Source organism: Hemicordylus capensis, chromosome 1 (assembly GCF_027244095.1).
Source record: "Hemicordylus capensis ecotype Gifberg chromosome 1, rHemCap1.1.pri, whole genome shotgun sequence".
Taxonomy (NCBI): domain Eukaryota; kingdom Metazoa; phylum Chordata; class Lepidosauria; order Squamata; family Cordylidae; genus Hemicordylus; species Hemicordylus capensis.
In genome coordinates, this window is record NC_069657.1 from 142,774,014 (window position 1) to 142,799,355 (window position 25,342).

Below are 25,342 nucleotides of genomic sequence, written 5' to 3' on the forward strand. Positions count from 1 at the left end.
AGCACATACCTTGAAAAGGTCATGACCACCGATCCAGTAAGCCTCATTCTTTTTGTGATCCATTGGCTTGCCCATCAGGTTAAATACAAAGTCATTTTCCTCTGCGCTGTGAATGGAGGCTAGGTGGGCATTCCTGCCATGACTCTGGCAAGCAATCTGAGGAGAAGTCACAGAGAAATTCACTACCTATTAATCCCAAAGCTGCCTGCATCAAGAAAACCCAGTACATGTGCAGATAGATAGATAGATAGAGTTCTGCTGTTTGCCAAAAAGCAAAAACCCCAAGAAGTTCTGATCATAACTAATCAGCCTACTTTCCAATCACTGTAATTTTAATTGATAAGTACCATAGTTACAAATTAACCTACCTCCACCTCAAATGTTCATGCATCCACCATCTTGAATTGGGGTGGATGACATCATCACAAACTACACCATGAAGATGTCCCTAAGTGTCACTACAAAGGTACAAAATTTGGTACAAATCTAGGAGATGGTTCACAAGATAGTCCACTCGCACCTCAAACGGTCATGCGTCCTTTATCTTTAACGGGTGGGTGACATAATCACAAACTACACCATTGAGGTGTCCCTATGTGTCACAACAACTGTACTAAATTTGGTCCAAATTGGTTCCCACATCTGCACAATGTTTTGTTGTTATGTGTCCCTACAGTGGTATCAAATTTGGTTCTAATCACAATTCACATGTTAGCTGAGTTGTGCCTTAAATGTTCGTGCATCTGCCATCTTGAAGTGGGGTGGATGACATCATCACAAACCATGCTGTTGAAGTTTTCCTAGGTGTCACTTCAACAGTACCAAATTTGGTTCAAATTGGTCTAGGCATTGCAAAGTACACACACACACACACACACACCCCTGGGTTATCTCATAAGCTTACTTTCCTTAATGGGAAATCAAGATGGCAAGTAGGCTAACAAATGGTTAACTAAGCTTGAATGTTTAATTGACTTGATTCATGCATTAAAAATATATGATTGGCTACCAAGGTGCATCTCCAATTTATTTAGCAGCAGATTTTTTTCAGAACATGTATTATTTTAAATACAAATGCTTAGAAATACTAAAAATGGTGGGTCCCATCTTAAAAGTTGGAAAGCAGTATATAAATATTCATAGTTACTAGGGTAGGGATGTGCTGGAATTGGGTTTTTTCAATTTTATTTGTGCCCAAATTGAATCACCCCTGATTTGTTTTGTGTCTGATAGATGGACCTATGGTCTGACTCAGAATATACTGTATAGCAGGGTCCCATGTTCCTATGTTCCACTTGATTAATCAAATAAACCTCATATGGTTAATTGACTAGGATTTCTTGAACTGAGCTGTTTGCACCACTGAGAGACCTTAAAGGCCAAGTTGGACAGCTCATCCTGGAGAAAATCTATCTATGTGGTTGCTAAGAGTTGACACCGACTTGACGGCATTCAATCAATCAATCAATCAATAAAACAAACAGTCAATCAATCTTGATGGGCAAGACTCTTAAGGAATATTTATTGTCACACTCCTATCTGAGCTACCAGAGGACATTCCCAGTCCCACACTCTTTTCCTGTTCCTGGAAAGCATTTTGATATCACTTGAGTCACTTGCCTCCGCATCAGTCCAGTTCTTTCGTTCCATCACGGTTTTATAGCAGGCATTCTGAAACTGGATCCAGCCCACTGCACAAGAGCCAGTGGGCCAAGGGGAAGTGTGACTGGTATCTGTTACAAAGAGAAGGGAGCAAAATGCAGTCAAGAGGTTAGATAGAGTGCTTTAGTCACCATGCACCATTTAAAGCCAGTTCATCATTGACATCCACATCACCCTCTTTCCTCAGTTTCCAGGGAGGTACAAGTACTATTGTGGTGGCAATGAAGCTAAGGAGACACATACTGACTAGCAACAATCCAAGGAGTCACTGGTGAATATGCTTACAGTGCCTCCCTGGTGGGGCAGGACTTCCCTCTTTTTCCATTGTAAACATGAGCACCGCTCAGGCTAATAACACCAAAATATGACACTCTCCGCAAGATAAGCTGCTGTTCCTGTTCCTGCATACTGCGAAGTATGCCACATTTAGAAAAGCAAAATGTTTTGCTTTTCAAACACGAATGGTGCATGCAAAGGCTAAAGGAAGTGCTGTGGACCATTATGATCAAAATATTGCTGCTTGTTATGTGATGGATTTTGTGTAATGGCAAGTTCCTATATTGCAATATTGAACTTTCTGACTGACGTTTCATTTCAAGTTTGCCTCTCATTGCTTCTCATTGGAAGAGCAGGCAACCTCTTCCCACACCCACCACCTCTTACCCCCATCCACCACCACCTCTGACTTCCTGCAGAAAGTGATGGAAACAGAGGAAAGACTGGCACTTGGTTTCAACAGGAAATTGGACTCTGGCTGGTTCAAGCAATAGTGTCGGGCAAAGACGGAAATAATGCAAAAGCTGCTTTGCAGAAGGGTAGAGTCCCCTACTGAGTTCAGTGAATGAAGCCAGACTTCCTGGCATAGAAAAAGGATTGAGGCTGGAGAGCCTTTAGATGGTCAGATCCCCCAGAATACAATCAAAATCAAGTTGCATGTCAATTATGTAGGTTTTAGCATAATACAGCTGTAGTGAATAGCCTCTCCTTTTCCCTAGAGAGTTGACCGGAAGTGAACCCTGTCTTGACTGACAGGCAGTGACTTCTAGGGATCAGCCACTGAGCACACAGTGGGTGGGACTTAGAGGGCCATGAGGGAGGAAGAGAAGGCTTTCTTTGTTCAGAAGAAGCTAGGTTGGAGGAGCAGCAGGATATGTGGCCAGGGGAAATGGCTGCAAAAGGGAAGACTGTAGTCCTTGGAAGATAGGACTGCAGGGGATTGAATTTTCAATCCTAAAGTTTGGGTGAGTTCAGTGGAGAAGGAAGCCATGGCTTTTTGACTTCTGGAAAATTTAGCCTAGGGAACAGTTTGTTAGTCAGTTTGTGTTAGACTTTTATATTCCTTTTGTGTGCCTTGTCTATCCCTGCAACTGGTCTATTGCTGTTTTACCTAGAAACACTAAGCTAAGAAAGCAATAGCCTGCACCCATTCATCCATTCAGGGCATTGTAAAGGACTCTATAAGCTTTTAAAGGTACTTTTGTATCTCTCTTACATCTATATTCTTGCAACTGCTGAGTGTTTCTTTTACCTGTAACTAGAAGCTGAGAGAGCCTTAGGTGGAAACTCTTGGTAGTCTTTTTGAATCAAGTTCTCGTTCTCTCTCTCTCTCTCGTTCTTTGCAATTTTGATAAGCCTCTTGAGTGGATTTTTAACTCAGGAAAGGGAGGGGCTGGGAAAGGGCTTGCTCTGGTGAAAAACATGCCTCAGTTTGATAGTTCAGCAACTCTACCAGGTTTCTTACCATGTATATGCTGCACATGGAGGGGTTTTGTACTTTTCCAATAGTAAAGAGAAGCAGAGTCTCCCTGGCATTCACCCAAGCTGGAGTGGGTTGGTGGGGATAAGCTGTGTTAAAAATAGGGTGTGGTGGCAGCGAATAAGCTACTGGAGATACAGGAAAGATTAAAGGAACAGCCTTTGTGGGTGAAAGCATACAGAAGGGCTGATTCAGGATTTTTCTTCCCCTCATGTGGGCTTCCTCTAAGACAGTGTTTCTCAACCTTTTTGGAGTCAAGGACCGCTAAATTCTTCGTGCAGAGTTTCAAGGACCGCTACATTCTTCATGCGCAGTTTCCCGGACCGGCAGTTAGTAAAGGGGTTTCAAATCTATCTATCTATCTATCTATCTATCAGACTTCTATACTGCCCAAAACTTGCATCTCTGGGCAGTTTACAATTAAAATAATATAAGCATTAAAATAATTAAATTTGGAATCTTTTGCAAACATGGAATATTAGGGGTTCTCAACCTTGGGTCCCTCAGTTAAACTCCCATAACCCCCAACCACAATGGCATTTGGCCATTATGGCTGGGGATTATGGGAGTAGAAGTCCACCAACGTCTGGATACCCAAGGTTGAGAACCCCTGAATCTAAAAGCCTGGGTGAACAAATTTGTCTCCAGTATGTCTTCAGTATGTGTGGGGTGGGGGTGGAGGTGCTTGTGATTACTCAATGGAGAGGGGATGTTGGGCCATTAGAAAAATTCAAAAGCTACATGGGGGCAATGAAAACAACGCACAAGCAAGCTTTTGAATCCCCCAAAATGCTTCATCAGGCTGGATGTCAAGCAAAGCAAAAAGGAGGTGAGGAGAGGAGAGCAGGGCAAGCTCAGTAGAGCCGGAAATCTACAGTTTAACCCTCTCATGATGGAGGTGGAGTTTTAGCAGGAGTTGTGTAGTCGCAGGGCAGGATCCAGACAACGTTAGTCACGACCACCCACTGAAATTAATTTAGTCATCTCTCATTTGTGTCAATGCTGCTTGGTCATGATCACCTGACTTGATCTGGATCCTGCTCTTAGATGTGCACTTTGTGAGGTGGACCTAATGAAACCCGTGCAGCTCCTCCAAAACTCGTTAAATTCGTTACATGGCAGGTGCTGGGAATGGGGTTTTTTTAATGGTGAAAGAAAATGTGAAGAAGAGCGGTGGAGACCTGGCATTAAAAGAAAGGGGGTGATTCTGAGATGGCGGAGGGTGTGGGGCGTTGTAGTGGTAGATGCCTCATTTTCCTCGCTGGGGAGACGAGGCACTGTTCAGGGTGGGTGAGGCAATGGTGCACCGGACTGCACTCGGAAGGTCGCCTGGGTCCAAGAGCTGCCGCCACTGTGCTTGCGCACCAGAGTGTAGCAAGTGTTCCCCATCCTCTCTCACAATGTGCACTTCTGTGCCCCCCTCCCAACTCCCCTGCGGGAGCCAATCACACCAGCCTGCCTTTGGGGCCACGCAGCTCACGTGGTCCCACATGCTGCCCGCGCATACCTGCGAGGTGAGCCAAGGCGGCCCTCCTCCCTCCCTCCTCTGCTTAGCCCTCACCGCGGCATGATCCCAGCCAGAGATTGTCCCCCGCACCCGGCGAGGTCATAAAGGGGACCGCCGTCCTCCACCGGCGGTGCAGACCAGGGGGTTACAGGGGGCAGAGGGACCACAACACCCCACCGATGCAAGAGGGAAACAGCGTTCCCTCTCAAGGCGCCTCGACCACAATAGGCAGCTGGGTTTCAATCAATCAACCTTTGGCTGCAAACAATGAGCATGCAAGAACCAGCAGCCCTTCAAGTGGCAGCCCTTCAGGTGGCATACCTTCCACACCGCATACAGTTTGAAGCTGTAAAGATAGGGAATAAAATAGCTGTAGGAAGATCACAGCAGCACGTGGAGGCAAGGGACAAGAAGGTGATACTCTTCCTCTTCCGTAACATGTGCAAAATTGAGGAAGTGAGTGCCTTGATTGCAGTTGTTGGGGGGGGGGGGTTTGACTCCCAGTCAGGGACCGGCGCTCAACCCTTCGGGGACCGGCAGCGGTCCCCGGACCGGTGGTTGAGAAACTCTGCTCTAAGACAAAGACTGGGTTAAATCCGCTAAAACATCCCTTTCATTCTGTACTTCCTCTGAATAGCCAATGCCATACCCACACACTTCTCAAGCCTGATCCTTTTGCTTCTTTGTAAAGTTTTCCCACCTTTGGGATTTTGCAGAGGACAAAACCTTATAAAAAGTTTTGTATATAGAAGGTTCTGGGGAATCATCCCTGCTGCTGCTGCTGCTGCTGCTGCAGTCTGGTGGCACAAACTGCCTACTACTGCCCCAGAAACTACCTGGCAGAGTACCCACTACATACTCAACTGGTCAATTTACTGATAAATGTTTCTGTTCTTATTTTCTCTAGTCATAGCTGAATCAGTCTGAACTCACCACAGATGAAAAAAATCAGAAGCAAGGTGCAGAAAGATGAGCTGGAATCCATCTCTGCTAGAAAAATCAATGGCTTTGAAGTCAAGAAGCAATGTCAAGATACTGTTCTTGCTAGATGAGATTGCTGCTGTGCTGACTATTGAGAGAGAAATTAGTGTTTTTATAGGCTGTCCAGTTGCATTTGAAGCAGAAAAATAACACTAAAATTAACAAGGAAAAAGCAATTATGCAAAGCAATTAAGCAAAGCAATTTTTGACACATATTATTCTTCCTTATCTAAATTTACATAGAGACACCCTTCCCAACAGAATCAACAATTCTGAGTATGTATATAGACTAGCAAAAACAGTCTTAAAAACAAATACATTTAAGCTTTCATGGTCTATAATCCATTTCATCAAACATATGGTTAACAAGTTTTGCAAATTCCTGCTTACAGAGCAAAGAGGTACCTTTTAAAATGCTCTTATATGTCGCAGGGGAGAGCAACTGGCCCTATCCAATCCCAGCATCATCACAGCACCTCTCCAGTGGCGGTTGCTGGTGTCTGCTGTTATGAGAACAGCCTGTTCAGGGGCTACAAACAGCACGCCACTATGTGATTTGGAACAGCAGTTTTGCAGTCTCCATCTTGGCTATGAGCTCACAAGACCGTGAACTCTGCACATGCTCATATTTTGGCAAACTCTCAAGTTGGTTGCTTAGCACAAGCAACATGGGGCAACAGCTATCCCAGGTCAAGTATGACCGGCAACTGTAAGGTAACTCCCCATGGCTCCTCTCTATTCGCATGTACAGAGAGGGAAGCTGGCTAAGCATTCCATTGTGAGCAGACTCAAGGGAATTGTGAAAAACTCCCTTTGTTGGCACAAAGGATTAGTTTTACTAATCATCTCCACAGGACCTTAGATAAAATTGAAGAACACTTCCACCCCACTATTGTAACACCAATGGTCTGGCATGGACCCAAGGAAAGGGTCCTTAGTCTTAAAAGAATTCCTCCTTCCACGCCTAGAAGGTCTTCCTGACACACAAGATACGTTTTCAGCAATAAAGTGAAGTGGTCTGAACAACTTGTATGGACTACAGTGAATGGGCCTATTCACCCCAGGCCCATTCACCCTAGTCCATACAAGTTGTTCAAGCCACTTCACTTTATCGTTCATCACAATCACACCCACTGTGGATCAAATCAAGCAACATGTATGCTAACACAGTGTCTAACATAGAAACTTGAATTTAAGAAGAGTTAACTTCTCTAAAATGGAGAGCTGGTGGGGGAAAAAACTGAAAGGGAAAATCAGGAGATTCACTTCACTCCAGAATGCATGGAGTTTCTTAAAAACCACAATAATAGAAGACACCCAGTTAAAATGAATATCAAAAAGAAGGAAAGGCACCACCAAGTCCAGGAGGATGGCTAACAAGCATGGCTAACAAGTAAAGTCAAGGAAGTTATAAAGGGAAGGAAGACTTCCTTCAGAAAATGGAAGGGCTGCCCAAATGAAGAAAAAAGAAAGGAACATAAACTGTTTGGGGCAGTGTACAAATTTGATAAATAAAAAATAAATAAATAAAATAAAGTGTGCCGTCAGGTTGATTTCGACTCCTAGTGCCCACAGAGCCCTGTGATTTTCTTTGGTTGAATACAGGTGGGGTTTACCATTGCCTCCTCCCGCACAGCTTGAGATGATGCCTTTCATCATCTTCCTATATCGCTTGATATAGTACCAGCAGGGATTTGAACTGGCAACCTTCTGCTTGTTAGTCAAGCATGTCCCTGCTGCGACACTTAAGATGACAAAGAGACAATAAGGGAGGCGAAAAGAGAGTCTAAGGAACATTTAGCTAAAAGCATCAAGGGGAATAACAAAAACTTTAAATACATAAAAAGCAGGAAACCTGCCAGGGAGGCAGTTGGACCATTAGATGATGAGGGAGTGCATCCCTCATCATTGCAGAGAAGCTAAACGGGATTGCAGAGAAGCTAAACGTGTTCTTTGCATCTGTCTTCATGGCAGAGCATGCTGAGCATATACTGTACCTGTGCCTGAACTGAGCTTCTCAAGGACAGAGGCTAAAGAACTGAATCATTCAGAGGTGACAGGATATGTTGTTCTAAACTGTCTGGAAAAATGAAAAATTAACAAATCGCCACCCGAGTCCTTAAAGTTCTCATTTGTGAAAGTTCTTCATCAAATGCTCTTTAGAAAACTTTTCAAGATAGGGGACAGGTTCATGTATGAATTGGTAACTGGTTGAAGGAGAGGAATAAATGGATAGTTCTCTAAATGGAGGGAAGTAAGAAGTTTGATTCCCCAGGGATCGGTTTTGGGACTGGTGCTTTTTAACTTGTTCATAACTGATCTAGAAGTTGGGTTAAGCTGCAAGCTGGCCAAATTTGTAGATGACACCAAGCTCTTTAGGATAGTGAAATCCAAAAAAGATTGCAAAAAGCTCCAAAAAGATGGCGAGGAGAGCTGGTCTTGTGGTAGCAAGCATGACTTGTCCCCTTAGCTAAGCAGGGTCAGCCCTGGTTGCATATGAATGGGAGACTAGAAGTGTGAACACTGCAAGATATTCCCCTCAGGGGATGGAGCCATTCTCAAGTTCCCTCCATGGCTTCTCTAAGATAGGTCTAAGAAAGATTCCTGCCTGCAACCTTGGAGAAGCCGCTGCCAGTCTGTGAAGACAATACTGAGCTAGATAGACCAATGGTTTGACTCAGTATATGGCAACTTCCTATGTTCCTATGTTCCTAAGATCTCTTCATACTGGGGGAGTGGGCAACAAGATGGCAAATGGGGTTCAATGTTAACAAGTGTAAAGTGGCCAATATGGGGAGGGGGGACCAACTTCACATATACACTGATGGGGTTAGAGCTGTCAGTGACTGACCTGGAGAGGGATCTTGGGGTCATCTTGGACAACTTGTTGAACGTATTAACTCAATGTGCAGCAGCTGTGAAAAAGGCCAATTCCATGCTAGGGATCATTAGGAAGGGGATTGAAAATAAAACTGCTAATATTTTAATGGCCTTATACAAAACTATGGTGTGGCCACATTTGAAGTACTGCATGCAGTTCTGGTCACCATAACTTCAAAAGGACATTGTAGAACTGGAAAAGGTGCAGAATAGAGCAACCAAAAAGATCAGGGGTCTAGAGCACATCTATTACGAGGCAAGACTTCAACACCAGGGACTTTTTCCTTTAGAAAAAAAGACGACTGACAGGAGACATAATAGAGGTGTATAAAATAATGCTTGGTGTGGAAAAAGTGGATAGAGAGAAATCTCTCTCTCTCTCTCTCTCTCTCTCTCTCTTTCTCTCTCGCATAACACTAATACCAGGGGTCATCCCATGAAATTGATTGCCAATAAATTTAGGGCCAACAAAAGGAAATACTTTTTCACACAACCACAACCACAACCACAACCACAACAAATATTTATATACCGCTTTTCAACAAACATTTCCAAAGAGGTTTACATAGAGAATTGATTAAATAATTAATAAAATGGCTCCCTGTCCCCAAAGGGCTCACAGTCTAAAGAAAAGCATAAGATAGACACCAGCAACAGTACTTGGAGGTACTGTGCTAGGGGTGGATTAATAAAGAGAATCATCACATTAAAAAAGTGCCTCTTTGCCCAGTTAGCAGGGGTCAACAATGCATAGGCAACGTATGGAATTCTCTGTCATAAGATGTGGTGATAGCCAACAACCTGGATGGCTTTAAGAGGAGTTTAGATAAATTCATGGAGGACAGGTCCATCAGTGGCTTTTAGTCTGAGGGCTGCAGGCCACCTCCAGCATCAGAGGCAAGATGCCTCAAAATGCCAATTGCAGGGCAGTGGGAGAGAAGGCATGCCCTCAGCTCTTGCCCGTGGGCTTCCCAGAGGCATCTGGTGGGCCACTGTGTGAAACAGGATGCTGGACTAGAGAGGCCTTGTGCCTGATGCAGCAGGGCTGTTCTTATGTTCTTCTTCTTGGGTTAACTACGGATGTCAGCCTTTGGAGCAAGAAGGTATGGCCCGTGTAGGCCTCAAAGGCATGTTATTGCCTACTTCAACCCCAAGCTCCATCAGATGGTCTGCTTTGGGTGGGCGGGTGCAGCAAGGAAGAAGACCCTGGTGTTGGTTTGCTTCTGCAGCCACCAGGCAGTGGGTAGGGCATGTAGAGCAAGGGTTAGATTTGGGAGCTCCCAATCTGGCCTGTATAAGCCTTTGGAAAGACACTATGCAGGGCAGGAAGGTTCCTTCCGTGTGCAATGCCCTTCCAGAGCCTTGCAAGGGCCAGAAAGGGAGTTCTAGATCCAAACTTGCAAAGCCCTGAAACTCCGAAGATAAAGCCAAACACCAGGAAGTCGCTGACCCAAGCCACCATGAGCGCAGTCCACGGATGGATGTCAGGTTGCATTGCTGCCATGTCTGCCTGGACTGGTTGCGCTCTTGCACCTCCATGACCTGATCTTTGGCTTTTGCACAGTAGCTATACCTTTGTGTCTGCTTCTAGCTATGACACCATCACAGGCATGTCTCTCTGGTCAATGAGAAGGTAATTAGTCATTCTGATTTGGGTACAATCTGACCTTTGCAAGGCTTCGGGACAAGGGGCTGAGGCTGCTTGCTGCGCTGGCAGGCTCTTCCTATTGCTCTGGCTCCCTTACAGACCTTAAAAGGTGACCAAGGCAATGAGGAGAGGAAAAGTGGGGGTGAGGAACGGGTTGGGGCTAGGGCCCTGGCAGCATCAGCTCTCAGCTGCAATGTCTCATAGTGTCCACAAAGGTGGGGTGGGGAGTTAGGGTCATGGATAAAAGTGTTGGACTTTTCTCCTCTTTGTTTTTCCAGTATTAGTCTCCATTTTGTCTCTCCAGAGATGGCTGTTTGTTTTGGCCTCTCTCTTCAGCCATGAGCTACAACTGAAATTAAGCTGCAGGCTCTTTATCACCTGATTGTAACCTTTTCATTAAATAAATCCTTGTAGTTCTTCAATACTAAAGAACTGCCCCAAGACCTCGTGCTTTGCTGTTTTCCCCCCAAACTGGTTTTGCTTTGCTATTTGGGGCCTGAACTGCCATTCTTTCCCTACAGAAAGAAAGCCATCTACAATTTGCCTCGGGTGTGCAAAAACCTGGGGCTCTCTTGCTCAATGGACATCTGGCTTGGGGGAAAGCAAACACATCCTCATTCTATTGATCTCTCACTCTGTTTATGAGGGATATCAATATTCTAACAAAACTAAACAGCTGCTTAGTTCCTTATTACTTTTCTAATATTTGTGTTGGCTTCTTTATTTTCTGAGTTTGTTTAATAAAGGTTGGTATGCTCCCTTCGCTATATAACACCTGCTGAACATATTTTTAAAAATGATGGTATGGTTGGAGAGAGCGAGCAAAAAATCATAATTGGACTAGAATGAAATTTGCCAATGGCAAAAGGACAATTCAGGCTTCCCATGAACTACAGTACTCCCCACTCCCCTGGAAGTTCTTCACATGGGGCTTTTAAAGCCTTTTAACTTGCATCTCCTCCAGACTGGAGGGGGTGCATTCACATATCGGCCAGATTTACCCTGAAGTCCCTGTGAGCAGAGGCGTAACGGGGAGAAACGGCGCCCAGGGCAAGCTCTGCCCCTGAAATTGCGCCCTCCCCCGCCCCCCCATACCTGCGCCCCCCTGGCCGGAGTGAGCGTGGCGGTGGCGGGTGGCGGCAGATTGTGCGGCAGTGGCGGGTGGCGGCAGGAGTGAGCGTGGCGGTGGCGGACGGCGGTGGATCACCGAGTGCAGAGGAGCGACGCTGAGGCCTGCCGTCTGGCCCGCCTGCGCAGTTAATTCATTCACAGGCGCGCCTGTGCAGTTGGGAAGCGACGCCGGGCCAGACGGCAGGCCTCGGCGTCACTCTGCTGCACTCAGCGATCCGCCGCTGCCTGCCGCCGCTGCACTCGGTGATCCACCGCCGCCCACCGCCGCCGCACTTGGCGATCCGCCGCCCGCCGCTGCCTGCCACCAACATGCAATCCAGGGGGAGTCGGGGGGCATGCCACTTTTGGGCGCCCCCCCACGTGACCCACCAGAGTGGCACCCAGGGCACATGCCCTGCCTGCCCCCCTATTGTTACGCCCCTGCCTGTGAGTTATTGGGGAGCAGTTCACACACAGTTCAGATTTTTCACAGCACAGTAGAGTGTAGCCTGATTTATATCCAGGGTAAAAAAAAAAAAAATCCAGTATTTGTGTCGGTTTTTTGGGACAACTTCAAGCTCGCTGTAAAGCCTCCAGGTAAACTCATGATAAAGCCTGCTGTATGTAAAAGTCCCTGCTCAGTCAGAAGAATTTTACTTCCAGTTTAGTTGGAAAGAAGAATCAGTTCACTCCTGACATCTGAACTTTTATAATTAACCTCCTTGCAATAAACCAGGGGTTCTTAACCTAGGGTCCATGGACCTCCTGGGGAACATGGGGTTGATCCAGGTGATCCAGGGAAAATTAAATATATACTAGCTTGCCCGGGCACACAGCATCTGCACCTCTAGTTCTCCCCCTCCTTCCCCCTCCCTCTCAGCTCTCAGCACTCCCCCCGTTCTAGCCCCCCATTTTCTCCCACCTGCCACCATTTTCTCCCCCACTGCCATTTCCCCCACTGCTTTCTCTCCCCCCTCCGCCCGCACACCCGTCCGCCGCTGCTTTCTTCTCCTCCTTCCAGCAGCTCGCTCGTAAACTCTCGCGAGAGCTGCCGTGCATATGAATAGCAACGGGTACATCTTAGAGAATTATAGAGAGAGATTTAAAGATGGTTCCCAGAAACTTTATTTCTAAACAAATATGGTACATCCCTTATTTTTCTTGAATATTAATTATAGAATTATAATTTATAAAATTATGAAGCGGGTGGGAGTCCATAGGTAATACTTGCAGATCTGGGATTCCATGGGTGCGAAAAGGTTAAGAATCCTTACAATAAACTCAGTTCTGAATTATTATTATTATGGGAGATAATTGTGTTATGGCTGTTATCAATTCTACTATGAGCAATGTACCTGGCAGAGAATGTAAGCAATCCACTGACTCAAATACCATACTACTGAGGATTCCCACACCGGTGAATGACGAGGATGTGCATCAAATACAGACGGCACCTGGCACCCAGGATTCACTGTTATCATTGGAGGCAGAAAAGAAATCTGTAGCTGATTGACAGTTCAAGTCTCCTAACCAGGTTGCAGTCTTAGTGTGGAATGTGGCTGGCTTGAGAGTAAAATCTAATGTCCCTGATTTTAAGTCCTTTCTTTTGAAGTATGGGATCTTAATATTTCAAGAAACTTGGTTGACTGATGATTTTTTTCTCCCTGGTTTCACATCGATTTCACTTAAAGCTGTTAAAACTGCGAGCAGAGGCAGGCCTAGTGGGGGTTTAATAACTCTTGTCTCTACTGCTCTGACTTCTCAACTGTTTCCTCTCAGAAAGCTGGATCCATATGCACTTGCTACTCAATTTAATATTGGATATTTTAATCTGATTGTGATTAATATCTATTTAGCACCAATAACTACAAATGTTTTGATATCTGAAGTGTGGGCTAAAGTAGAAACATTTATTGCTGATATCAAAATGACATATTATGATTCCTACTAATTATTGCTGGCGATTTCAACGGACAGGTGGGAGAGTCGGATGAGTTAGCCTTTGCAAAATATCATATGTTTCCTGCGTCCGTGCCTATTCCTTTTCCACTATTAATAAGACATTCAAAAGATGTAATCGCTAATTTTTTGGGCCTAAATTTGCTTTTAACACTCCGTAAACTGGACCTTCATTTATTAAATGGTGTGATGTTACCGGATTACCCGGCAGAGTATTCCCATTGGGCAGGATTAAATCCTTCATTGATTGACTATGTCGCGGTTACAAGAAATCTAGTTCCGCGTGTGTGGGGTTTTCAAGTGATCCCTTGTCCGGAAAGTGATCATTTTCCTTTAGTCATGAATTTAATGATAAGAGTGAATACTCCAACTAGGAGGTGCCAGAAATTGGATATGGCTAAAGGAAATGCTATGCACAGAGTGAAAAGAATGGCACAGCAATCTGCCCGTCTTACTGATTTACTCAACTCTCCAAAAGCCCAATACTTACATGAAATTATCATCTCTGGGCCAATACTACCTGACAAGAATTGCTTAATAGAATACTATGATAGACTTTTAGCATTAATACAGCAATAATAAAGAGCCCCTGGTGGCGCAGTGGTAAAACTGCCGCCCTGTAACCAGAAGGTTACAAGTTCGATCCTGACCAGGGGCTCAAGGTTGACTCAGCCTTCCATCCTTCCGAGGTCGGTAAAATGAGTACCCAGAATGTTGGGGGCAATATGCTAAATCATTGTAAACCGCTTAGAGAGCTCCGGCTATAAAGCGGTATATAAATGTAAGTGCTAATGTAAGTGCTATTGCTAAACGCTTACTAGTATAACTACAAACATGGAGCGAAAAGCACCTTCACGCCCTTGGTTTGATAGAGCCTATAAGGAAGCAAAATGTATGCTAATGAAGACATTTGCTAGGTATAATAATGATGATGCAATTAAGGTTAATGTCCAGGAATTATTATCTATGAGAAGGCAATATAAGAGCCTATTAAAACAAAAGAAAATACTTTGGGAGAAACAGAAAGGGAAGGAGATTATTGAAGCAGCTAAAATGAAAAATCAGGCACCTTTTTGGCGATTGATAGCTTTACCATTGGAAAGGGCTCCATCCGTATCTGATAATATAATATCTGCAGAAATCTGGGCGAGCCATTTTAATACACTAAATAGGCAAAACAAAGTCCCTATGAGGTCGATAGAGGACTATACAGCTGACTCACCAGGATGGAACCCGGTCTCTTGTTCGGAAGTGGTTGATCTAGTGAGACAATTTAAAAAGGAAAAAGCTCCTGGAACTGATAAAATTACTATCGAAAATATTTTATCTAACATGGACTGGTGGATACCAGTATTAGCCTCCTTATTCACTTATATTGATAGTACTGCAATCATCTCATCTTACTGGGGGGTTGCAATAATAGTACCAATTTATTAAAAAGGCAGTTGAAGTGATCCTGCCAATTATCGACCAATAAGTCTATTGAGCGTGATTAGCAAAATATATGCTAAGCACTTAGCAACTAAATTGGAAGACTGGATTAAAGACAACAACATTCTTGCTGTTGAACAGGCCGGTTTCCAAGCTGGCCGCTCTACGATGGAACATGCTTTGACTCTTCATTATCTAGTCGAAAAATACACCGCTAGGCCGGGAGCAGCCCTTTACACTGCATTTATAGATCTGAAATCGGCATTTGACTCCATATCGAGAGATAGGCTTTGGCAGAAACTAATAGAATTGGCTATTGACAAACGTTTACTATTACCGATATATAAGTTATATGAGAAGACTCGGTTGCGGGTGCTTTGCACCCAGGATGATCAATTATCAGCAGAGGTATCAGTAAATAGAGGGGTAAGGCAGGGATGTATACTGGCACCTACTTTATTTAATATCTATATTAATTCGGTAGTGAGTTGCCTTGCTGATTCATCTCTGCATCCACCTCGACTGGCACAGAAGCATATAGCAATTTTGCTATATGCTGATGACATGATTCTTCTCTCCCAGTCCCCCATTGGATTACGCAGAGCATTGGTGCAATTAAGTTTATACTGCAACAGAGAGCTAATTGAGGTAAATTGCCAGAAGACTAAGGTATTAGTCTTTGCCAAGAGGCCTAAGATTTACACTTGGTATATGAATGGAAACAAAATCGAACAAGTAAAACCTTATAAATACCTGGGAGTGGTTTTCCATGCATCTGGCTCTCGGAATGCACACCAAAAACATATTATCCAGAGTGCTCAAACCTCAATTAACTTAATCAAGTCGTTTCACTTCTCACGTGGAGCTAGGTATATACCTGTTGCATTAGAACTATTTGCTGCCAAAGTACTTCCGCAAATAATGTATGGTTCACAGTTAGGTACATTTACTAATTTTGCCCTGATTGAATCTTTGCAAACTAAATTTATAAGAAGTATACTGCAACTTCCAAGGTGTGTCTCAAATTCTGTCATTAGAAGAGAGGTGGGACTGACCACAATCAAATCATGTTATTGGAAAGCTATTATACTTTTCTGGCTAAAGCTTGTATTTACAAAGGTTGGATTGGTATACCTTATCCTGGAGGATTCTTTTAAATCTAATTGGGAATTAGGAATCATGGAAAAATTATCAGCATATGGACTCTCCCTAATGGAGGTAACCAGGTTATGATTTGATAGAGCTAAGCGCTTGATTATACAGCGTATACAGGATATAGAGTTGCAAATGGGACAGGCAAACTTAACGAGCGGTATATATCTTGGAAGTCAGAATATTGAGCTAAAGCCAGCTCCATATTTGAGTAGTGACTTGATACCAAAGTCCAGGCAAGCTCTTACCCTCGCCCGGCTAAATGCTCTACCTACAGCAGTCCTATTTGGAAGATTCGCAGGCACACCAAGTGTATCTAGAGTGTGTCCATGTGGATCTGGCCATATTGAAACAACCGCTCATGTCCTGTTGTATTGCGATTATTATAAAGAAGTAAGATGTAAATTAATAGCCCCACTTTTGAATAATTTCCCTGGTCATCAAGATGAATTTTACTTAATTTATTTGCTTACCAATCCAAACTTTGATGTTGTATATACGGTGGCTAAATTTTGCTATATAATATGTCAAATGCGGACTCATATGGTGTAATGAATTTTTATTGCTGTTTTTCATTTGTTTTTATTTTATTGTACTGGTCTATGACAGAAATAAATAAATAAATATTATTTATTATTATTATTTATTATTATTATTATTTATTTGATTTCTATACCACCCTTCCAAAAATGGCTCAGGGAAGTTTACACAGAGAAATAATAAACAAATAAGATGGATCCCTGTCCCCAAAGGGCTCACAATCTAAAAAGAAACATCAGAGAGACACCAGCAACAGTCACTGGAGGGTTGCTGTGCTGGAGGAGGATAGGGCCATTTACTCTCCCCCTGCTAAATAAAGAGAATCACCACATTAAAAGGTGCCTCTTTGCCAAGTTAGCAGGGAAAAATCCAGGGTTTGGGTCGCAAGTGGGTTTCAGATCTCAGTTTATTTCAAAGGATCTGGTTAGAATAAATAGATCAGTCCCAAGCCTGGGAGCATGAGTAGCCCGTGTGCCTGGAGTTAACCCAGCAGCAGGGGAGGGGAGGCAGACTGAGGGGAGAGGAAATGAGTCGCACCTGTGGCTTCTTCATCACCACCCCCATTCCACCCATATGGGTCACTACTGGAGAGTGGTATAAAAATATTTAAAATGAAATGAAATAAAAACTACTGGTGAGGTCTGAACTAGCGGTGCCTAATCAATGAAGAGAGAATGGGCTGTGGTTGAGAGTCCCAGGAAAACACAACATCAGTGGCTGATATCCAGACTAAGAAAGCACCAGGACTTCCAGCAAAGTGCTAGTGTTCCACTGGTACTGCCGTGATCTGGATTAACACAAGCACTGGCCAGCAGGTGGCATAGCGAATACAGCGAAAGGAAGGTCCTCAGCAGAGGTGCACTTAGGTAATAGGTAGGGTTGTGCATTTTGTTTTGTTTTCTGTTTTGTTTTTGGCCCAAATACGAAACACCCCCATTTTGTTCTTTGTTCGAAATCAGCCAGTCCAAAACACCCCAATTTTGTTCTTTGTTCGAAATTTCAAAATCCAAATCCGAAATGTTTTGGATTAAAAAAAATAGCCCCAGGGCAAAACTAGTGGGTGGGGATGGTAGTTCCCAATGGGTGGAAACTACCACCCAAATTTCAGAGGAATTGGACAAAGGGCTGATCTTTGGTGAATTTTTGAAGTTTTAGTTTTTCCCATACGGAATAATGGAGGTTTCAGCAAAAGTATAGCTTCACGTTTGGGTGAGGGGTGGGTGAGGGGTGGCCCAGAGCAGAGTAGGGTGGGTGGTAGTGTCCAGTGGGGGGCAAGGAAGCTTCCAGAATTATTTCAAAGGAATTGGGCAGAGGGCTGATTTTTTAAAGATTTAATGGAGTTTACGTGTCTTTGAAGTTCTTCCCCATAGGGAATGATGGAGGTGTCCTGCACTTGGGGGCACCGGGGTGGCCCAGAGCGAGTGGTGGTGTAGAGCACATAGGGTGCCAACCAGCCCCATGGGTTGCTAACCCATGGGGTACTGGGTTCTGTTGTTTCTGAGATGTTTTGTGTATAGATTCTCTGGCAGCATATGTGAGTGGATTCATTGTTCGTCATTGAAAATCTCATATGCTACCTGAGAATCTACACTCAGAACACCTCAGAAACAACAGAACCCAGCACCCCATGGGTTAGCAACCCATGGGGCTGGTTGGCACCCTATGTGCTCTACACCACCACATACTCCCGGCCACTCCAGTGCCACCCAGGTGAAGTTATGGGTCTGCTGAAACCTCCATTATTCCCTATGGTGGAAAACCTTGAAGACGTGTAAACTTCAACAATTCCTAAGAAATCAGCCCTATTCCTTTGGAATGTATGTTGTGGCAGGCACCCCTTGGGGCACTGCCACCCAACCCACTGTATTGCCCCTCAGGCCCCCTTTCTGCCCCTTTCTGCCCTAAAGACATGTAAACTTCAGAAATTCTTTAAAAATCAGACCTTTCCCCTTTCCTTTGGAATCTGGGTGGCAGCAGGCACCCATTGGGGCACTACCACCTGACCCACTCTTCTGTCCCCCAAGCCTCCTTTCTGTCCCAAATCCACCCCAAATAACATCAACATCACACATCATCAACAACAGCAGAGCTTTGCAAAGAACCAGGCAGATTTCCAAAGGTCATGCACATTCACATCCCCCCCTCCCCAGAAATGCAATTGATCTACACAAAACAGTGTGAAACAATAACAATGAAATGCAGACTGCTTCACGCAGTGTGCACACTGCTCCACTGGCCAATGAGGGTAAATTTTACCCTTAAATTTCCTTAAAAAGAATGAGGCAATTGCCAGCAGATCAGCCCATGCTTTCGCTGGCCAATCTACAAGCTTGAATTCAAACAAATGTCAAAACTCAAAATGGAGATTGAAGGAGAAAGACCTTTTTGCGATTGCAAAATGGAGTTCCAAAACAGCCGAAACAACAAAACGTTTTGTATCCGAAACAGGGACGTTTTGTTTCGGCTACAAAATTTTCTGTTTTGAGCATTGTGTGTTTTGTTTCAGCTACAAAACAGCCAAAATGGCCTGTTTCTGAAATGAAACACACACCCCTAGTAATAGGTAATTCTGGAGTCTGGACCTAAAGGCATTTGGAGCCCCCTCCTGCTCCCCTGAAAATTAAGCAGCATCATGCTCTGCTGGGTGACCACGCTACCTGGGACAGACTAAAGAGGACTGTGGGAGGCCCAGGGGCTGTGGAGGCCCTGGACTTCAGCCCTCAAGTTCAGGGTTGAGAGCACCTCTGCAACACACACACACACACACACACACACACACACACACACACACACACACACACCATGGCAAACAATATTTTAAACACGTGGGTTCTTGAGGCCACAAACAGCAACTGAATTCACAAGAATGTAAGAATATAAAACAGTTATAATTATGCATATATGCATTAGCAGAAACCTTTCAATACATAACATATTCCCATCCCAAAATTTGTCTTTCCCCCCTCCACCCTCTGTCTCTTAAGCACCCAGCACAGGTCACTCGGCCACCCAGCACAGTGTGGGCCAGCAGCAACCACACCACCTAGGACAGACTAAGGAGGATTTGGAGGCCCCCAGGGGGTGTGGAGGCCCTGGACCTCGGCCCCAAAGTCCAGGGGTAAGAGCACCACTGGGCCTCAGGTGCTAGGAAGGATGACCAAAAGCTACGGGAAACCATGGAAGATTCTGGGATTCCAGGAAGCATATGGACCTTTCTGTCAGAATGGGTAAGAAAATACTACAGAAGCTATAAAACGCATGCAGTATAATGCAGTCTGGAAAAGCCCTAAAATCATTGCATTGTTTTTGTAGCATGTGCTATTTGGGTGGTTTGTGGATTTATTTTAAAGGAATCTTTGTATGTTATTTTAATTATAGTTCTGCATCTGTTTTTGAGAAAAGAACTTTAAAAAAAATGCTACCAAGAGTTGTAAGCAGTTCAGAAAGTGGTGAACAAAATGATCAGAAGGTTGGGTGTGTCCCCTGCAAGGAAAAACTACGGGGCCCTGGGGGTTTCCTCCCCCACCCCAGGCATTTTCTCCCCTCCCAGTGCTGTGATGGGGTGTCCTGCTCATGTTGTCACTTGGAGTGTTTGTGCTTGTGAGCATACATGACTGGTGCTCCCTTCTTGGGGAGAAAAGCACTGAGTCCCTGTCCTGTCATTCTGTGCCCCCTTGCAAGGTGGGGGGGGGGTGAGCAAGGGGCAGAGTGGGGATCAGAGCTGCCCTTGAGTGACTGTGCAGCTTGACAGGCTGGCCAGTCAAGGATGGGGCATGGTTCTGTCCCTGGAGCCTGGCAACTCCATAGCCACATCGCTGACAGGAGGGGCGTGGCTGATTTTCTGAGAGGCTTCCAGTGAGAGGTGCTGAAAGTATGGAGCAGCCGAGTCCCTGGGTGGGTCTGAGCTGCTGTCTCTTGATTGGGGTTTGAAAATTGGCACGGAACCACTGTTATAGTTGCATCAGTGGTTGGACGTTACGCCTCGGCGGCAAAACCTCAGTTGTTGGTGGCAAACCTTAGAAATAACTGAAGGTTCAAACTGGAGTTTGGCAAGACAAACCAGAGGTAGCTTTTGGGCCATAACAGTGGTTTTGTGTGTTCATGTGTAATGGAGTTACATGCCCTCAACTCCTGCCTGTGGCTTCCAGCGGCATCTGGTGGGCCTCTGTGCGAAACAGGATGCTGGACTAGATGGGGCCTTGGGCCTGATCCAGCAGGGCTGTTCTTATGTTCTAACCTCAGCTGGGTTTAACTGCAGCTTGCCGTTACATCTGAATGCAGCCAGTGTTCATTAAACACATGCTGGTTTGCCTTGACTATAGGTAGCTACTCTCCACCCAAGGTTTTTCTCACAGGATCTGAATCACTCCATTCAACTAACAGCTGGTTGTGCTGCCATCTTGCGGGTACATTTGGGAACTGCAGCACTTGATATTTGGGTTAGCAAGGCAATTGATGTCAAGCTGCATCAGAACTCGGGAAGCAGCAAAAGCTCCCTCTGACACCCAATGGACAAAATGATCCTGGCGGCTGCTTTTTATGTGCCCATGTGAAAGCTTCTCAGAGACTTCCCCCACTAACATCCTGGACATTGGAAAAATAATACCAGTTCAAGGGAGTTAGGGATCTTCTCAGAGGCTCTGGGGCAGGAGGACCATCTCATGCATGACTGTGTCAATTCCTCCAGGCCCCACATATGGAGGGTGGGGGGGCATCAAAAGTATGGCTGAGTACTTGAAATGACCAGATCGACCCTTTTCATTCAAGGCAGTAAAACAAATCAGTTAAAACATAACCCTGGAATCAAGAATGATTTCTGTACTTGGGGTTTTCACATTGACACAAGAAGCAGTGGCTGACATGCTGCACAGTGTTATGCACACACAGTGGAACGTCATGTCTGCACAGCTGCACACAGTGCTGTTGGGCAAGTGCAAAAATGGCACCAATGGAGCTGGGCACACTGCAGCCATTACATAGAACAGTCACACTGTCATGCAGCTCCATTTGTGCAATTTTTGCACTTGCACAACTACGGAAACATCACTTTCCACCACATGTGTAACATTGTGGTTGTGCAGTAGGTTGGCCAGAGAGAAGAAAGTGGGGGAGGGGGCTCAAATGAACATTCTAACCCGTGGCTCCTCAGAGTCTTAAAAAGGCCCTAGCATTGGTGGACCACTACAAAAATAAAATAAAATAAAATAAAGTAGACCACACAAACGCATGAAGTCAGCCCTCTCTTAAGGCAAGTACCTTTAAGCCAGAACTCACCCAGAGGAAAAGCTTTTGCAATGTTCACATGACTTCTCCAAGCGTTGGCACTGCGGAATGTTAGTTATTGGAGCAAGCTGGCAAATCCTGCTCTTCCTCCAAGGAAGGAGTAGAACCACCACTGGGTAAATGGTTTCAAAGAACTCTGGCTGCTGCCAATCAGGGGCTGCACCTCGCACCCTAGACATGCCCCCTGCGTCTGATGTCAGATGCAGGGTGTGTGGATGAACACTCCCTGCATCCGATGTCAGACACACAGGGTGGGGCCGGGGAGGCCAAGCATGTGTCATTGTCGGGGTGAAATGAGGCATATTTGAAGTATCCACTGTCCTAAAATGCACCAAAAAAGCAGCAGAACTCGAACCCATTCCCTGTTCCTTTTTCTCTTGGTAACAAGCCAAGGCACTCTCCATGACAACTGCTCCTTTAGCTCCCTGAAGGGAGTTACTTACTTGGATGGACAGAATGGTGTGACATATACCAGACAGGGAAGAGGGGGTAGGGGAGAGGGGGCCTGTGTTCTCCCCTTTCCCTGGCAGCCCCTTGGAGAGAGGGATATAATGAAGAAAATTGGGAGGGTGGAGCTGGGGGGCCCTGAGGAGCTGGGGGCCCCGGATTCTTTGAACCCATCCACACAATTCTAGCTGCACCCCTGATACCAGATTGTGAACAAATCTCTTTTGAGACCTGATGGGGAACAGTGGGGGAACACTTTTACTGAGATTCATACTACTACTACGAATATTGATATACCACTTCTCAACAAAAGTCCTCAAAAGGATTAACATAGAAAAAATAAATATATCAACAAAGCTGTGTATCTTGTGATCTTTAAAAGATTTTTGAATCCTGAAATTTTGAATCTTTAGATAAACAAACATTGTGTTCTAACGATGCCAAGCTTTATGCACACTTTGGTTTACACTACAAAGCTACATACTGGTGTTGCTTGAGTAAAACCCAATTGTTTTGCATTCCCAGTCAGGGACAGCAGGTGAGAAGATGTCTCTTTTCTGTTTAGAAGATCGGTCACCAAGCTGGCCACCATGCAGAAGCTCACTTTGGAAGACTGCTTCGAGTCAGGTTTGCACCTGGCCCCTGTGGTGCAAAAGCATGAGACCAGAGACATGCCGAATCAAGGCGATCTGCACGCAAATGCCTTTGTAGGAGCAAATGCGAGGCAGGATGATGGCTGAGACGAGGTGTGGCAAAGAAAGAGGTTTACAAAGAGAAGGGCTTGGAACGTGCACTATGAGGATTTCCCCACTGGTGGGCGGGGGCTTGCCAGACATACTTGGCTCCTCCCACCAATCATCATTTGAGATTCTTCGTACAAAGCTGGAGAGTTGGGATAGCTCTTCTGGACAGATGGAGGCAAAGTCCTTGGGCAGAGTGGAGGAGGAGCTGACCGTCGTGTTGGCGAGATATTCTCTGGGGTCACAAGACTGCTGCAGGTGGAGTTGGAAGAACACAGAGAGCCAGCCAGGGTGACAGAGGCCTACCCTCCCTCCTCCCAGGCATTCTCCTCCATCCCAAATTAAGTGAGGAGTTGCAACTTTTTAATCAGATTTTGCTTTTATATATTTTTTTTAGCTCAATATTTTAAAGTGTCTTTTTTATAATCTTGTTTTTCATTTTTATTGTGAGCCACCTTGGGATTTTCTTCATGAAAGGCGGGGTATAAATTTAACCATAAATAAATAAATAAACTTCCTTAGCAAATTTTCTCTGGAGATAATCCTGAGTGTTCTATATTGTGTTGTGTGTGACTGCAATTGCGTTCAATCCACTGTTTGAAACTTGGTAATTGAATAGCTCTGACGTAGTCTGGTTCCAGTTTTTGGCGTCTTACCTTTTTTCATTGTTATAGAAAACTGGTACGCAGAGAAAGCCATGCTAAAAGCCATTCTTTATTAATTTTGCATTACAAGGTTGCTTTGATAGGAGCAGAGTTTTTAATTGCTTCTCTTATTTTTATCATTGGATATGTTCAATAACAAATTATGGAGTTCTTGAGAAGAAAGGAGAAAAAAATGGAAAGCAGAAGGGAAAGGGAACAAAATGGCTGTCTCCAGGAAGGTCTTCAGTGAAAGGTATTTACTTAGAAAGGGCATCAGAAGGAGAATCGTTGTAAATCTGGTCCTTTTCTGAGAGAGTCACAGACTTTGGGAACTGTGATCACCCTTTCATTTTAGTATAGTTAGAATGATTTTCTGCATGTTTGATCAAAAGTAAGTTCTAATGAATACAAAGGGATCTACTTCTACACAAGTGTACACAGGTTTGCAGCCATTTTAAGTTATGTTTTTTAAAAAGAGAGGCAGAGAGGGAGAGAGAGAGAGAAAGGAAAACTTTTTTGAGGAGGGGGAGATAAATAGAATTCATTGCAATAGCACTTTCCTCAAGACCTTTGGGTCTTGATACAGCCGGGGTCAGCAACTTCTGGCATGCAAAATGATTTTGAGTGGTACTCTCACTGCTAATCCCATTAATGACACTCAGGGGCTGCATGCTGGAAATTGGGGGTGGGGGAGAAGGGCAACCCCTCACTGGGGCAGGGTCGGAATCAAAACATTATGTACTAGAGAGTGACTAAATGAAGACTCGGTACACCACTTTTGAAAGGTTGTTGACTCCTGTGATACAGAATGTTTGCAGAAAATCAAGATGCTAAGAAAACAATTTGCCTTACTGGTTAGAGGAGTGCACTTTGTATGGTTTTAAGGAGTTGGGTTCAAGTTTTGCCTTTCCTAGCTATTTCCTGTATAACTTTAGGCAAGGTACCTTCTTTCATCCAAAAACCCTCTCTGCAAAATGGTAGCAGCAGGAGCTAACCTTATAAAGCCGTTGGGAGGCTAAGCAGAAGAGGGTAAATGCCCTATTAGTGATCAGTACTAGATACATTTTGAGGTGGGAGGTTTCATTGTCACTCATCATAGTACTGTCATTTTCAGGTATCCATAGTGACTGCCTTTCATTTGTTCTTGTGATATGGAATCCAGAAACAGATGCAGCAGGTTTTGCTCTGCACTGAAAGGGTATGTCTGAAAGGACCCCACTAAATAATCCCTCCAGAAATGCTCCACAGAGAAGCAAAGAAGCAAGGCAAGGTGGCTTCAGGAGGAAGAAACAACATTACAGCATAGTTTCGAAGGCAAAAATAAAACTTCTGCATACTTTTCTCTTTTGTATCAGCAGTCCTTGCAACATGTGCAGCACCTGTGTTTTTAGGGAAGAAAGAAACGAGGAAGAAAAACCAATGAACATGGGAAACATTTGAGCAAGGCTCCTAGCCACTGGAACTTTGTGTAGCCTGATTCTACGCATAGTTGCCAGGGAGGAGGACTGGGGTGCCGTGATAATGAGGCTAGGTGAGCCAGTTGCCCCAAGTGGCAGAGGTGGTGGATTGGCTGCTTCCATGGGCCCGCCTCCACCTCCAGCC

At 44.7% G+C, this 25,342-nt stretch overlaps 2 protein-coding genes across 2 annotated transcripts in view; both read right to left on the reverse strand.

Moving 5' to 3' along the window:
* LOC128325597 (lectin-like) overlaps positions 1-24,834 on the reverse strand; it is a 34,099-nt gene extending 9,265 nt beyond the window's left edge. The window contains exons 1-4 of the mRNA XM_053251220.1: positions 24,796-24,834; positions 23,195-23,348; positions 1,621-1,733; positions 10-156 (exon numbers count right to left, since the gene is read on the reverse strand). Of these exons, the coding sequence (XP_053107195.1) occupies positions 10-156; positions 1,621-1,733; positions 23,195-23,348; positions 24,796-24,834 (453 nt within the window). The remainder of the gene's footprint in view (positions 1-9; positions 157-1,620; positions 1,734-23,194; positions 23,349-24,795) is intronic.
* LOC128325663 (C-type lectin LmsL-like) overlaps positions 23,412-25,342 on the reverse strand; it is a 31,628-nt gene continuing 29,697 nt past the window's right edge. The window contains exon 6 of the mRNA XM_053251337.1: positions 23,412-25,119. Coding sequence (XP_053107312.1) covers positions 25,092-25,119 — 28 coding nt within the window. The 3' untranslated portion in view covers positions 23,412-25,091. The remainder of the gene's footprint in view (positions 25,120-25,342) is intronic.